The sequence below is a fragment of the Dendrobates tinctorius genome, unplaced genomic scaffold (genome assembly GCF_039654945.1).
Source record: "Dendrobates tinctorius isolate UK_male_01 unplaced genomic scaffold, ASM3965494v1 ptg000237l, whole genome shotgun sequence".
NCBI classification, from domain to species: Eukaryota; Metazoa; Chordata; class Amphibia; order Anura; family Dendrobatidae; genus Dendrobates; species Dendrobates tinctorius.
Window position 1 is genome coordinate 4,705,043 of NW_027361904.1, and position 16,558 is coordinate 4,721,600.

The 16,558-nt window shown below is 45.6% G+C and overlaps 1 protein-coding gene across 1 annotated transcript in view; it reads right to left on the reverse strand.

The window, feature by feature from the left end:
• Positions 1 to 8,814: 8,814 nt before the first annotated feature.
• ARID3C (AT-rich interaction domain 3C) overlaps positions 8,815 to 16,558 on the reverse strand; it is a 137,814-nt gene continuing 130,070 nt past the window's right edge. Inside the window, exons 6-7 of the mRNA XM_073556739.1 lie at positions 10,709 to 10,798; positions 8,815 to 9,618 (exon numbers count right to left, since the gene is read on the reverse strand). Of these exons, the coding sequence (XP_073412840.1) occupies positions 9,470 to 9,618; positions 10,709 to 10,798 (239 nt within the window). The 3' untranslated portion in view covers positions 8,815 to 9,469. The remainder of the gene's footprint in view (positions 9,619 to 10,708; positions 10,799 to 16,558) is intronic.

Consider the following 16,558-nt stretch of genomic DNA (forward strand, 5'->3'; position numbering starts at 1 on the left):
GGATCAAAGAAAAAGATGGAGGCAGACGAAGGAAAAGTGAAGCTCAGATCCATATCGCAGGTTCTGACCAGCGCAGGAATATTGCACGGGGCTGACAACTCAGTGCGGCTCCCAGAATGCTCTGCGCTCTGGTGCCTGGTGGGAACTCTACATCTTCCACCATGCTCCACTGCAGAGCATGCTCACTACACAGCCACTGATGCAGCACAGAAGTATGAATGCAGCTCTGGGTGTGACCAAAGTGCAAAATAGGATGTAAGTTTCGGGCCGTAGTGCGGAATCATCACTGTTATGATGTCAATCAATGGGATAGATGGTGAGCAGGTCGCTTGCTTGGAGGAGGCTACAAACTGGTGACAAGAAAATGTCTGTAAATGAAACGTGGTGGGAACCTGCGACGCAGATGAGCTGAGCCTTCTAGATAGAGAATAAATGCTACAAGCAAAAGAGCAAAAATAAAAAAGGAAAAAGAAGTAAAACGGCTGAAGTAGAAAAAAATAAGCATAAAAAACAATAGTTACACAGCAGTCCTGAAGTCTCTGCCGCTGCGTTGCCTGGGACTGAATCACAGTATCAAAAAATATTTTTATGAGATTAAGTCAAAGAATTCACAGTTATCTCATATATTCCTGCTAAAAATATCAAACCTTTAATGATCAATTGTACAAAAAGATGCACTAAAATTAGTAATGCATCATACACAAAAGAATGAACCCCACAGGGAGGTGCCTGTCCCTATACTGACCTGTGTATCCCTACCTGTCAGCGGAGGTTGGAGCCTGAGGACCTGCGCATTGGCCCCCCACTCCTCGACGGCTCTCCCTGCTACCCCTATAGGGGCAGGGTGGTGACAAAGAACAGGTAGGTGAGAAAGAGGAGAAGTGTCTGAGTGAGGTCTTCTTGGATTTCTTTCCAGGTGTTCTTCTCAATTGAGATGTATATTATAATACATGATCTCTATCTAGAGATTTATATTCTCCAGCATCCTCATCACCAAACTAATCTCATGTGGTTGTTTTTAGATATAGATAAGGCCCCCCAAAAAGACCAAAAAAAAAATATTAAACCACTATACATTTAGAAAACATTATTAGATATAATTACCTCAGCACAAATCCTGGTCACTGATATACATATGAAAAAATACCCCATAAAAACCCCCTAAAAAAAAAAAGACAAAAGCTCTGGTGTGGTGCGCCACATCAAAACACAAAAAAAATACACAATGAGCATATATGGCGATTTATCAATGCATCTTATACCAAAAAGGGTGAAAAACTTGTTCAATTATTTCTGCTCTGTATGTTAACAGCATGTCCCCACCATAAACTCCTACACAATCTGCAGCGTCCCAAGATACGTCGTCTATGAGAGTTCCAAAAAATCCATTCAATCATGGACTACACAACCTAACGATGTACAAGTGCACCCAAGCTGCTCCTCATGATCACATAGTCATACAAGAGGGAGGTTGGATGATCCCTCTCTCCAATAATAGCATAATAGATAACAGATCAGAAATTCAATTTAACCCTTCATTCACAGACAGTATGGTTTGAAAAAGTATCGAGAGGTACATTCAAACTATCCACATGACCATGCAAAGAAACCATAGGAAGGGGTTAATTAACCCATTTGTCACCAGATATAACTCCAATATAAACTCGACGCGTTTCCCCTCTTCCGAGGTTCATCAGGAGTACGATAGAAAAAGTGGAGTACTTATCTTGAACATAAGATGTACAGAATGTGCCTAGATGGTCAGGGACAATCCCCTCTCATGGTATTGGAGGGAGGGAGAGCTGTTGAGGAGTGGGGGGCCAATGCGCAGGTCCTAGGGCTCCAACCTCCGCTGACAGGTAGGGATACACAGGTCAGTACAGGGACAGGCACCTCCCTGTGGTGTTCATTCTTTTGTGTATGATGCATTACTAATTTTAGTGCATTTTTTTTGTACAATTGATCATTAAAGGTTTGATATTTTTATCAGGAATATATGAGATAACTGTGAATGCGTTGTCTGGGACACGGCGGGTCTTTGGTAGAGAGGCTAGAAATATACCCCATATACTTCATTGTAGAAAGCGGGCGCCACCATCGCCCAGACACGAAACAGACGGCTCACTCACGAGTTTCCAAGTCCATGAGAGGTCGGGGTACCGTGGCGGTGGTGATATGATGGAGGCCAGTAAGTCCCAAAGCCTGTGTCAACTCCAACCGCTACTGATCGGCGTCCATCAACAGTTCCAAGACGACCATGAGAAGACAGTGCAGCCCGGCTCCACACTCGTCAGCTCTGTCCTCGATGACAGTGGACGGCTTACAAGTCCTCTGATGGATATGGAGAGGGCAGGATGGGAGTCGTAGCGATGTCTCGGCCGTCACGTCTCATCTACACCTTCCTTCCCGATAGAACATCATATAAATATATAAGAATGAGGTAGACTTCGTCTCGAATATTCCCTTCTTTGGTATTTAGATAGAAGTTACAGAAATCCAGTGACTCAGTCCAAATGACAAGAGGCAGGACGGACCGGACGTGGTGATTCGGCAATGACGACACTACCCCAGGGGGCACGATGCATCTGGTGGATGAGGATGAATGGGGTGGTACAAACATAAGATGCTGAAATGTGCTCCAAATAAAATGAGAAAAAGGGTCGGTGTGGAGGACAGGGTCGGCATGTCGGATTACGGTCACGATGTTATGACACGGCCTGGCACCGATACAGCCGGGAGGTAGAGGAAACACGGCAAAGGAGAAGCAGTGCCCCAACAGTTCACAGAACGGTTCATGGCCAGATCAGTCAACGGTAATGATAGGAGATATGATGCAAGAACGTCACTGTCTTCTAGGGAGGGAGACACCGGATCAGCCCCCCGGTACAGAGCTTCTCTTAGTCAGGATCAAGGTTGGCGGCCAATGATTTACTGGTCATGGAGAAATGCTTCACTCAATCCCCCACCCGAATGATAATTCAGTCAAGACCCCTTGTGATCAGACACGGCTCAGAGAACTACCTAGTGGCCGCTTTGGACAAACCCTACCAAATTGCAATATGGTGACCATTTTTAAGAAAAATGCTCAGAGCTGGTGATAAGTGAGGAAGATGAGCCGCATGGCTCGTACTATCACTCCCATCAGGTACATGACAATTACTGCACTGCACAGAGGTGTGAGGCGCAGCAGGAGGCTGTGCCGGATAAAGTGCTGGCGAGAAGCAGCATTATCACAGAGCGCTCTGTATCACCAGTGATTAAGAGAGCACAGTCTGACACATGCATTGATTTTCTCTTTACCGAGCTGTGAAAAGGTCAGCGGCCACGAGGCAGGTCGGGTGCTCGGGGCTCGGGGGGGTCTACATGGAGCCATTGTACTAAAGGGATGATTTAGATGACATTAAAAATAGGATGTTCAATGCAAACGCAGAATCCCTTAATCTGATGGTGCGAGGTGACCGCGCTGATTAGGAGTCGCTCAGGAGCAGGCGAAAGGTCAAGATGCAACAAGATGACTGGAAGGGCTCCCGCCTGTTGCCTTCGCTCGTCTCCGAGGCTGCGGCAGTCGGTCATTATTACTGAGCTTCTGAAAACGGAGATCCACATAGTGCCCCCTGTGCTCTTCCTATACGAGACCCAGAATCTGATGGATGGCTGTAGACAAAGGCTGCACAATTTTTCTTGGCACCTGTTCTAATTTGCACATTGGTATCTAACATGTACGGCCAAATTACCGTCATTACATCAGTAGCATCAATGTAGTCCACTCACCGTCTGCTCTCCCCTAGACGTAATCTTCCTTACACTTGTGTCTCAGAGTCTTACGACTGGTCTTCGCTGCAATTTGGCCTCATAATCTAAGACTTAATCTTCCCTATATTGGGTCTCAAAGTGTAAAAGGAGACAATTTTTCATACAGTTAAGATTCCTAGTCTAAGGACTGTCTATTCTTACATTTGAGCCTCATGAAGTCTAACACTGGGTCTCAGGGTCTACAGTCTGACCAAAACTACAGTAGACCCTTCTTGTCTTCTACAATCTAGAGACTGCTGTTCCTTGAACATGGGCTTCGTAGAGTAAGCACTGGTCTTTACTACCACTGGGTTTCTTACAGTCATAGGACTGTTTTTCCTTTATTGTGTCTCAGTCCATAGACTGATGTTTACTACAGTGGGGTCTCGTATAGGTAAGAGCTGGCCTTCCTTGCACATGGGTCTCAGAGTGTATGGATTGGTCTATTCTACAATTCGTTCCGGTAGAGTCTAAGCATGATTTTTTCTACCATTGGGTTTCTTAGAGTGATAGGACTGTTTTCACCTAATCTATAGACTGGTGTTTACTACTGTCGGATCTCATGCAAGTGAAGGACTGGTCTTCCTTGCACATGAGTTTTACAGAGTCTATGGATTGATCTTTTCTACCGTTCAGTGTCACAGAGTCTATGGATTGCTGCTTTATACATATGAGTGTCGTAGAGTCTATAGATTGGCCTTTTCTACAGATGGGTCTCATAGAGTCTATGGATTGGTCTTTTCTATAGTTCGGTCTCGTAGAGTCTATGGATTGGTCTTTTCTATAGTTCGGTCTCGTAGAGTCTATGGATTGGCCTTTTCTACAGTTCGGTCTCGTAGAGTCTATGGATTGGCCTTTTCTACAGGTCGGTCTCGCAGAGTCTATGGATTGACCTTTTCTACAGGTCGGTCTCGCAGAGTCTATGGATTGGCCTCTTCTATAGTTAGGTCTCGTAGAGTCTATGGATTGGCCTTTTCTATAGTTCAGTCTCATAGAGTCTATGGATTAGCCTTTTCTATAGTTCGGTGTCGTAGAGTCTATGGATTGGCCTTTTCTATAGTAAGGTCTTGTAGAGTCTATGGATTGGTCTTTTCTATAGTTCGGTCTAGTAGAGTCTATGGATTGGCCTTTTCTACAGTTCAGTCTCGCAGAGTCTATGGATTGGCCATTTCTATAGTAAGGTCTTGTAGAGTCTATGGATTGGTCTTTTCTATAGTTCGGTCTCGTGGAGTCTATGGATTGGTCTTTTCTATAGTTAGGTCTCGTAGAGTCTATGGATTGGTCTTTTCTATAGTTAGGTCTCGTAGAGTCTATGGATTGGCCTTCTCTACAGTTCAGTCTCACAGAGTCTATGGATTGGCCTTTTCTACAGGTCGGTCTCGTAGAGTCTATGGATTGGCCTTTTCTACAGTTCGGTCTTGCAGAGTCTATGGATTGGCCTTTTCTACAGGTCGGTCTCACAGAGTCTATGGATTGGCCTTTTCTATAGTAAGGTCTTGTAGAGTCTATGGATTGGTCTTTTCTATAGTTCGGTCTCGTGGAGTCTATGGATTGGTCTTTTCTATAGTTAGGTCTCGTAGAGTCTATGGATTGGCCTTCTCTACAGTTCGGTCTCGTAGAGTCTATGGATTGGCCTTTTCTACAGTTCGGTCTCGCAGAGTCTATGGATTGGCCTTTTCTACAGGTCGGTCTCGCAGAGTCTATGGATTGGCCTCTTCTATAGTTAGGTCTCGTATAGTCTATGGAATGGCCTTTTCTATAGTTCGGTCTCGTAGCGTCTATGGATTGGCCTTTTCTATAGTTCGGTGTCGCAGAGTCTATGGATTGGTCTTTTCTACAGTTCGGTCTTGTAGAGTCTATGGATTGGTCTTTTCTATAGTTCAGTCTCGTGGGGTCTATGGCTTGTTCTTTTCTATAGTTAGGTCTCGTAGAGTCTATGGATTGGCCTTTTCTACAGTTCGGTCTCGCAGAGTCTATGGATTGGCCTTTTCTACAGGTCGGTCTCGCAGAGTCTATGGATTGGCCTCTTCTATAGTTAGGTCTCGTATAGTCTATGGAATGGCCTTTTCTATAGTTCGGTCTCGTAGCGTCTATGGATTGGCCTTTTCTATAGTTCGGTGTCGCAGAGTCTATGGATTGGTCTTTTCTACAGTTCGGTCTTGTAGAGTCTATGGATTGGTCTTTTCTATAGTTCAGTCTCGTGGGGTCTATGGCTTGTTCTTTTCTATAGTTAGGTCTCGTAGAGTCTATGGATTGGCCTTTCCTACAGGTCGGTCTCGTAGAGTCTATGGATTGGCCTTTTCTATAGTTTGGTGTCGTAGAGTCTATGGATTGGCCTTTTCTATAGTTAGGTCTTGTAGAGTCTATGGATTGGCCTTTTCTACAGTTCGGTCTCGCAGAGTCTATGGATTGGCCTTTCCTACAGGTTGGTCTCGTAGAGTCTATGGATTGGCCTTTTCTATAGTTCGGTGTCGTAGAGTCTATGGATTGGCCTTTTCTATAGTTAGGTCTTGTAGAGTCTATGGATTGGCCTTTTCTACAATTCGGTCTTGTAGAGTCTATGGATTGGTCTTAGAGTGATAGGACTGTTTTCACCTAATCTATAGACTGGTGTTTACTACTGTCGGATTTCATACAAGTGAAGGACTGGTCTTCCTTGCACATGAGTTTTACAGAGTCTATGGATTGATCTTTTCTACCGTTCAGTGTCATAGAGTCTATGGATTGCTGCTTTATACATATGAGTCTCGTAGAGTCTATAGATTGGCCTTTTCTACAGATGGGTCTCAGTCTATGGATTGGTCTTTTCTATAGTTCGGTCTCGTTGAATCTATGGATTGGTCTTTTCTATAGTTCGGTCTCGTAGAGTCTATGGATTGGCCTTTTGTACAGTTCGGTCTCGTAGAGTCTATGGATTGGCCTTTTCCACAGTTCGGTCTCGTAGAGTCTATGGATTGGCCTTTTCTACAGTTCGGTCTCGTAGAGTCTATGGATTGGCCTTTTCTACAGTTCGGTCTCGCAGAGTCTATGGATTGGCCTTTTCTACAGGTCGGTCTCGCAGAGTCTATGGATTGGCCTCTTCTATAGTTAGGTCTCGTAGAGTCTATGGATTGCCCTTTTCTATAGTTTGGTCTCGTAGAGTCTATGGATTGGCCTTTTCTATAGTTCGGTGTCGTAGAGTCTATGGATTGGCCTTTTCTATAGTAAAGTCTTGTAGAGTCTATGGATTGGTCTTTTCTATAGTTCGGTCTCGTGGAGTCTATGGATTGGTCTTTTCTATAGTTAGGTCTCATAGAGTCTATGGATTGGCCTTCTCTACAGTTCGGTCTCGTAGAGTCTATGGATTGGCCTTTTCTACAGTTCGGTCTCGCAGAGTCTATGGATTGGCCTTTTCTACAGGTCGGTCTCGCAGAGTCTATGGATTGGCCTCTTCTATATTTAGGTCTCGTAGAGTCTATGGATTGGCCTTTTCTATAGTTCGGTGTCGTAGAGTCTATGGATTGGCCTTTTCTATAGTTCGGTGTCGTAGAGTCTATGGATTGGCCTTTTCTATAGTTCGGTGTCGTAGAGTCTATGGATTGGCCTTTTCTACAGTTCGGTCTTGTAGAGTCTATGGATTGGCCTTTTCTACAGTTCGGTCTTGTAGAGTCTATGGATTGGTCTTTTCTATAGTTCAGTCTCGTGGAGTCTATGGATTGGTCTTTTCTATAGTTAGGTCTCGTAGAGTCTTTGGATTGGCCTTTTCTACAGGTCGGTCTCGCAGAGTCTATGGATTGGCCTCTTCTATAGTTTGGTCTCGTAGAGTCTATGGATTGGCCTTTTCTATAGTTAGGTCTCGTAGAGTCTATGGATTGGCCTTTTCTATAGTTCGGTGTCGTAGAGTCTATGGATTGGCCTTTTCTATAGTTAGGTCTTGTAGAGTCTATGGATTGGCCTTTTCTACAGTTCGGTCTTGTAGAGTCTATGGATTGGTCTTTTCTATAGTTTGGTCTTGTGGAGTCTATGGATTGGTCTTTTCTATTGTTAGGTCTTGTAGAGTCTATGGATTGGCCTTTTCTACAGTTCGGTCTCGTAGAGTCTATGGATTGGCTTTTTCTACAGTTCGGTCTTGTAGAGTCTATGGATTGGCCTTTTCTACAATTTGGTCTCGTAGAGTCTATGGATTGACCTTCTCTACAGTTCGGTCTCGTAGAGTCTATGGATTGGCTTTTTTTACAGTTCGGTCTTGTAGAGTCTATGGATTGGTCTTTTCTATAGTCCGGTCTCAGAGTCTAAGCACTGGTTTTTCTATCATTGGGCATCTTAGAGTGCTAGGACCGTTTTTCATAATCTTTAGACTGGTGTTTACTACAGTGGGTTCTTGTACAGTGTAATATCTGGCTTTCCTTACACATGGGTTCGTAAAGTCTATGGATTGGTCTTTTCTACACATATAAGAACTTGTCTTTACTTGGGGCCTCACATAGTCTATGGGCTTGTCTTTTTGACAGTTTCAGCTTTGTATTCTCCAAGGACTGGTCATTTTTACAGCTTTCAATTGTGTACCAGGATAGATAATTTTTGGTGACTTGCATGTTCACCAACATCTGAAGTGAATGAAACATAGATCGGACATGTTGGATTCAGACCTTTCCTGTGTGATCGGACTTTGTCACTCTGTGAGTTACGTTACATCCTGTACTTGTAGAACACAAAAAGTCCAAAATGTAGAAATTGCAGATTTGTCACCATTGCCACAGCACCTGGATCCAGAGTATGTAACTAATGTATACAGTGAAAGCAAATTTCCTTTCCTATCACCCCATCCTCCACTTCATCCTGGCATCGTCCCCCTAATACATGAAGGCTCCGCGGGAGGACGACACGAAGTGGGGCATTACAGTTCTCCACAGTATTCCTCCGCGGTACGTCAGAGGTCACATTGATAATAACTGCAGTGGACCTCCTATCCAGTAGAATTGAGGGTCTCTGCACCAACACCCTTTCCGTCTCTGAGAAGGCTGCATTGGATCTTTGGTTATCTCCCATGTTTCCTCGATGTGACTTCACCTTCACGGTTGTCACACCAGATCGCCACTGGAAGGTTTCGTAGTAAATCTGAGGCTGCGGCTCCGATGATGATAATTCCGCAAACACAGATTAAAAACAACAATAAAAAACTCCACTCATGCCTACTCTACGCCAAATGTTAGCACGGAATAAATTAACTCTTGTTTGATATCTTTGGTAAAAGCTACACGTTACGAGTTCATCTCTTCCATTGTCTGATCGCTGGACGTGACCTGTAGAAAAGCAACAATGGCAATGCCTCGTGCCCAGAAGAAGGAGGCGCTCCCTGGGGCCGGAGAGAGATGACGGGTATCTGGGTTACTGTACATAGGTAAGTGCACCTGGCTCAATCTTTGGTATGACATACTCCGGGTGGCTCGGATAGAGGTAGGGTGGTTGAAGCAAGTGATGGACTGAACGTTGTGGAATCAAGATCTGCTGATGACTGGAAACCTCCAGATTGTATGGTAGAAGCAGAAGTCAGGCTGAAACGTTCTGCTCCACACTTGTCTTCTCTGCATCAGTCACCTGCACGAAGAGTCCTCCTCACCTCCGGAAAAGCCCACCCTCCTTGGATGAGGATGTGAGATGTGTGTCTGAGGGGCTCTGGATGAGGGTCTCCGTGGACTCACGGGGAAGAACTGGGTGGAGTGTGTCTTTGCGATGAAGATGAGTGTGGAGGAATCTGTGCCGTGGATGGACTTGAGCGCTCATTGTTTTTGATGGAGCTCGTGCTTGACCCCGGAGTCGACGTTGCTCTGTGAGCAAATAACACTCCTGGGGACAGAAGAAGAGAATCATCTGAAACATGAGCAAAGGACAGAGCAGCCCCATACCATAAGGCCTGTGCTCCTGCACCATTCGGCTTAGGCTGGGGGAGGACAATATGGCTACGATTACGGACCTATCTTCTGAATGGGTCACACGTGAGAGAAGGACGTATCTCTGCCACATTAGACGAGAGGCTCCCTCGGGGCAGGGTGACCCAAAAGGAATATTGAGGATCTGGAGTGAATCTGTGGTGGAGCCTCGTATCCGCCGTGTATGTAAGGACCAGCTCGTGACGTGAGTACGGCAGCACATACATTAAACAATAGGCAAGAACCTGATCTGGGAATCCAATTATAACGTGATTTATAAAGTACAAGTAAAAAACTAACAAAAACTAAAATTGATCCGACTAATTGCTCCTGCATTTAAAAACTAAAAATACCCCACCCAACGTCTGTTACAAGAAAAAGGGCGCGAAATTTGTGGCAAAAAATTGCTAAGACTAAACTAAAACCTTACTGGAGAAAAAAAAACAGTAATTTAATAAAAAAAACAATAAAAATCTAAGAAAAATAACATTGAAATGAATAATAATTAAAAGATTTGTATCGGATCCATCACTCATGAAACTTTACAAAGACTGAAGGATCTCCGATTTATGCACTGTTTATGTGGGACTGCGTCAATCAAGTCTGTGATCCGACCCCATATATATATAGAAGGCTGGGGGGATTCTGTGCGCAGAGCATTAACTCTTTATCAGCCAGTCACTGAATTGACTTATTTGCTGCCAGTGCAGAATTAATGTTGGGGTCTACGCACGGCAACATGACCGCTCAGTGTCCGGAGGTGGCTCTACAGCTGCTGGATGCGTTAGTGCGGTGGTCTCCAGCTTATGGCTCTCTGCATGCTGGGAGTTGTAGTGTGGAGACCACCGTGTTAGATTTGGTGGTCTGCTGCGACTTCCCATGGGTTAAGGAACCGGCTATCCAGACACCCGCTTCTTGTGTTCATTACAATGGATTTTATCGCTCGCTCCGGCACTCGCTGGAACTTATTGGATTTCCTGAAAGCGACCGGTGAGGCGGCTGCTTACCTGCGTATACAACTCCATTTATTTCCATCGACATGTTGATGCTGCTAATGGTGGAGGCAGACAGGTTCATCGCTGTCTCTTGTCTGTCGTCTGAAGGAAAACATGAAAGAAGTGAGAGAGAACTCAGCAATGAAGGGTGTCGGGGTGTGCTCCTGTGATATGTGTGATTATGGTGGCGGGGGTGTGCGCCTGTGATGTGTGTGATTATGGTGCCGGGGGTGTGCTCCTGTGATATGTGTGATTATGGTGCCGGGGGTGTGCTCCTATGATATGTGTGATTATGGTGCCGGGGGTGTGCGCCTGTGATATGTGTGATTATGGTGCCGGGGTGTGCGCCTGTGATATGTGTGATTATGGTGGCGGTGGTGTGCGCCTGTGATATGTGTGATTATGGTGCCGGGGGTGTGCGCCTGTGATATGTGTGATTATGGTGCCGGGGGTGTGCTCCTGTGATATGTGTGATTATGGTGCCGGGGTGTGCTCCTGTGATATGTGTGATTATGGTGTTGGGAGGTGTGCGCCTGTGATGTGTGTGATTATGGTGCCGGGGTGTGCGCCTGTGATATGTGTGATTATGGTGGCGGTGGTGTGCGCCTGTGATATGTGTGATTATGGTGCCGGGGTGTGCGCCTGTGATATGTGTGATTATGGTGGCGGGGGGTGTGCTCCTGTGATATGTGTAATTATGGTGTCGGGGTGTGCGCCTGTGATATGTGTGATTATGGTGCCGGGGGTGTGCTCCTGTGATATGTGTGATTATGGTGCCGGGGGTGTGCTCCTGTGATATGTGTGATTATGGTGCCGGGGTGTGCGCCTGTGATATGTGTGATTATGGTGGCGGTGGTGTGCGCCTGTGATATGTGTGATTATGGTGCCGGGGTGTGCGCCTGTGATATGTGTGATTATGGTGGCGGGGGGTGTGCTCCTGTGATATGTGTAATTATGGTGTCGGGGTGTGCGCCTGTGATATGTGTGATTATGGTGGCGGGGGTGTGTGCTCCTGTGATATGTGTGATTATGGTGCCGGGGGTGTGCTCCTGTGATATGTGTGATTATGGTGCCGGGGGTGTGCGCCTGTGATATGTGTGATTATGGTGCCGGGGTGTGCGCCTGTGATATGTGTGATTATGGTGGCGGTGGTGTGCGCCTGTGATATGTGTGATTATGGTGCCGGGGTGTGCGCCTGTGATATGTGTGATTATGGTGGCGGTGGTGTGCGCCTGTGATATGTGTAATTATGGTGTTGGGGTGTGCGCCTGTGATATGTGTGATTATGGTGGCGGTGGTGTGCGCCTGTGATATGTGTGATTATGGTGCCGGGGTGTGCGCCTGTGATATGTGTGATTATGGTGGCGGGGGGTGTGCTCCTCTGATATGTGTAATTATGGTGTCGGGGTGTGCGCCTGTGATATGTGTGATTATGGTGCCGGGGGTGTGCTCCTGTGATATGTGTGATTATGGTGCCGGGGTGTGCGCCTGTGATATGTGTGATTATGGTGGCGGGGGGTGTGCTCCTGTGATATGTGTAATTATGGTGTCAGGGTGTGCGCCTGTGATATGTGTGATTATGGTGGCGGTGGTGTGCGCCTGTGATATGTGTGATTATGGTGCCAGGGTGTGCTCCTGTGATATGTGTGATTATGGTGCCGGGGTGTGCGCCTGTGATATGTGTGATTATGGTGCCAGGGTGTGCTCCTGTGATATGTGTGATTATGGTGCCAGGGTGTGCTCCTGTGATATGTGTGATTATGGTGCCGGGGTGTGCGCCTGTGATATGTGTGATTATGGTGCCGGGGGTTGTGCTCCTGTGATATGTGTGATTATGGTGCCGGGGTGTGCACCTGTGATATGTGTGATTATGGTGCCGGGGGTTGTGCTCCTGAGATATGTGTGATTATGGTGCCGGGGTGTGCGCCTGTGATATGTGTGATTATGGTGCCGGGGGTTGTGCTCCTGTGATATGTGTGATTATGGTGCCGGGGTGTGCGCCTGTGATATGTGTGATTATGGTGTCGGGAGGTGTGCTCCTGTGATATGTGTGATTATAGTGTCGGGGGGTGTGCTCCTGTGATATGTGTGATTATGGTGCCGGGGTGTGCGCCTGTGATATGTGTGATTATGGTGTTGGGAGGTGTGCTCCTGTGATATGTGTGATTATGGTGCCGGGGTGTGCGCCTGTGATATGTGTAATTATGGTGTCGGGGGGTGTGCTCCTGTGATATGTGTGATTATGGTGCCGGGGTGTGCACCTGTGATATGTGTGATTATGGTGCCGGGGTGTGCTCCTGTGATATGTGTAATTATGGTGCCGGGGGGTGTGCTCCTGTGATATGTGTGATTATGGTGCCGGGGTGTGCTCCTGTGATATGTGTGATTATGGTGCCGGGGGATGTGCTCCTGTGATATGTGTGATTATGGTGCCGGGGTGTGCACCTGTGATATGTGTGATTATAGTGTTGGGGTGTGCACCTGTGATATGTGTGATTATGGTGCCGGGGGGTGTGCTCCTGTGATATGTGTGCACCTGTGATGTGTGATTATGGTGCCGGGGTGTGCACCTGTGATATGTGTGATTATGGTGCCGGGGTGTGCACCTGTGATATGTGTGATTATGGTGTCGGGGTGTGCACCTGTGATACGTGTGATTATGGTGCCGGGGGTTGTGCTCCTGTGATATGTGTGATTAAAGTGTCGGGGTGTGCACCTGTGATAATGGTGCCGTCGAGTGTGTGCATGTTATGTGTGATTATGGTGCCGGGGTGTCCACCTGTGATATGTGTGATTAAGGTGCCGGTGTGTCCACCTGTGATATGTGTGATTATGGTGCCGGGGGGTGTGCTCCTGTGATATGTGTGATTATGGTGGCAGGGGTGTGCTCCTGTGATGTGTGATTATGGTACTGGGGAGTGTGTGCATGTTATGTGTGATTAAGGTGCCAGGATGCGTGCGCCTGTGATGTGTGTGATTATGGTGTCGGGGGATGTGCTCCTGTGATGTGTGTGATTATGGTGTCGGGGGGTGTGCTCCTGTGATATGTGTGATTATGGTGTCGGGGTGTGCTCCTGTGATATGTGTGATTATGGTGGCAGGGGTGTGCTCCTGTGATATGTGTAATTATGGTGCCGGGGGGTGTGCTCCTGTGATATGTGTGATTATGGTGCCGGGGTGTGCTCCTGTGATATGTGTGATTATTGTGCCGGGGTGTGCACCTGTGATATGTGTGATTATAGTGTTGGGGTGTGCACCTGTGATATGTGTGATTATGGTGCCGGGGGGTGTGCTCCTGTGATATGTGTGCACCTGTGATGTGTGATTATGGTGCCGGGGTGTGCACCTGTGATATGTGTGATTATGGTGTCGGGGTGTGCACCTGTGATACGTGTGATTATGGTGCCGGGGGTTGTGCTCCTGTGATATGTGTGATTAAAGTGTCGGGGTGTGCACCTGTGATAATGGTGCCGTCGAGTGTGTGCATGTTATGTGTGATTATGGTGCCGGGGTGTCCACCTGTGATATGTGTGATTAAGGTGCCGGTGTGTCCACCTGTGATATGTGTGATTATGGTGCTGGGGTGTGCTCCTGTGATGTGTGATTATGGTACTGGGGAGTGTGTGCATGTTATGTGTGATTAAGGTGCCAGGATGCGTGCGCCTGTGATGTGTGTGATTATGGTGTCGGGGGATGTGCTCCTGTGATGTGTGTGATTATGGTGTCGGGGGGTGTGCTCCTGTGATATGTGTGATTATGGTGCCTGGTGGTGTGTGCAGGGCTGTGGAGTCGGAGTCGTAGCCCATTTTGGTGGTGTCGGATTTGGAGTCGGTATAAAATGGACTGACTCAGACTCCTAAAATATATAATAAATTGGGTACGGTAGTTCAATGCAGTTTGTGGGGAATATTTTTTTCATAACAATTTGGGAAAGTTATGAAATGTCCTATAAATGTCTGTTCTATTCAGGAGTGAACAGGAAAGCAGGATTAAGGAAGGTAAGTACTCCCTAAAGCATAGCTAAACTTTCAATAAACTGTGCATAAATCAATAGTCCAGTATATGTTGTCTCTGTATGCTTGATGTTTTAGTTTGTTTTTCCTCTTAGCTCATGTTTGGAGTAATTAGCTGCTCGGATGACTTATATACACTATACATTGAATATAAAGGGAAAAATTGTTTTCTAACATCTCAAATTCGGAAATACAGTAACAGGATCGATGAGGACATGTATAATTTTGAGTGTGTGTTCTGGAATATGATTCAGCACAAACATGCTCCGTCCCTCCTCCCCTCGTCATAGACTGTGAAGAAATATGATGTGAAGCATTTAGTGAGCTTTACCCTGAGACAAGCCTGATATTGAAAGTTCAGAGTAAAGCTATCTAACAACATATTTTACAAATGTTATACTTATTATCTGTCTTATTGATTTATGTAAAGATTGTTTTATTTCTATTCTAAATTATACAGTGCATGATTCCCTATTATTGCAAGAATTTCAATATACCTTATTTTTTTACAGGACAAAATTAATTATAAAAATGTCTAAGAAGAATCTTATGAAGTCAGCTGTATTTGAGCATTTCACAGTGACTCAAGAAAAAATGAAAATTTTGTGTGTCAGTGTATAAGCGTCCCCGATGAAAACAAATGATATGATGCCAAAATCAGTGCATACTCAGGCAGTGATAAAAATTCTCCCTCAAGAGCTTCCAATCTAAAAAGACATTTACAACGCTGCCACCCAGAAGTTGACAAAGCTGTGAATGAAAAAGATCACAGCAGCACCAAGAAATCAGAGACCAGGACTTCCCGCCAGGCAAAGGAGGAGGAAAGAGCATCTCAAACGTCAGTTACAAGATATTTAGTAAGTGACAAAGTTACTGTAACAAGGACAGCAGATGTGTTTAAAAGACAGCTCATCGAGCTTCTTGTGAAGGACAGTGTACCATTATTTGCACGACCAGCTTTTACAGCTCTTAATGGAGAAATGGCCGTAAACTTGGTGTTTCTCTGGAAAGAGAAAGTATTAGAAAATTAGTGATTGAAGAAGCTCTTAACCAAAAGGAAGATCTTAAAACGACTCTCAAGAGACGCTTTGTGTTTCTTAAAATGGATGCCTGCACATGCCACAGAGTGAACTATTTTGCTATCACATTTGATATGTTTGTGACAACAAAAAAATTGTTACTAAGACGCTGGCAGTAAAAGATCCTAAAGCTCATCACAGCAGCCAGTTTCTCCAGACCTTAGTGGAAAAAGATCAGCAAGATTATGAACTTAGAAAAGAACAGGTTCTTGCTATTGTAACTGATAATGCTTCAAACATGATGAGTACAATTACACTGATGAATGAGAATAATGAAGGTGAACAGCAGCTGGAAGAACATTTCACATTCAGTATGTTGGAGATGGAAGGCCACAGTCCTGTTCCCATAACGGAGGAACAAACAGATATTACTACAGAAGAAAATAATTCTTTACAATTAGATGATCTTGTTGAAGCTGCTTCACACCTCTTTCCTATTCATCACATGCGCTGTGTTGTGCACATGCTGTAGCTGGCAATAAGAGACAGTCTGCAAGAGGGACATGCTGGAACTCTGAATAGCAAAGTGAGGAAATTGGCCATTGCAGCCAGAACCCCGAAAATCGATTCCTTCTTACATAGTAACATAGTTAGCAAGGCCGAAAAAAGACATTTGTTCAGCTTATATTCTGTCAGAATAAATCCCCAGATCTACGTCCTTCTAAAGAACCTAACAATAACTGAAAGAAACAATATCGTTACGCTCCAGGAAGACATCCAGGCCTCTCTTGAACCCCTCGACTGAGTTCGCCATCACTACCTCCTCAGGC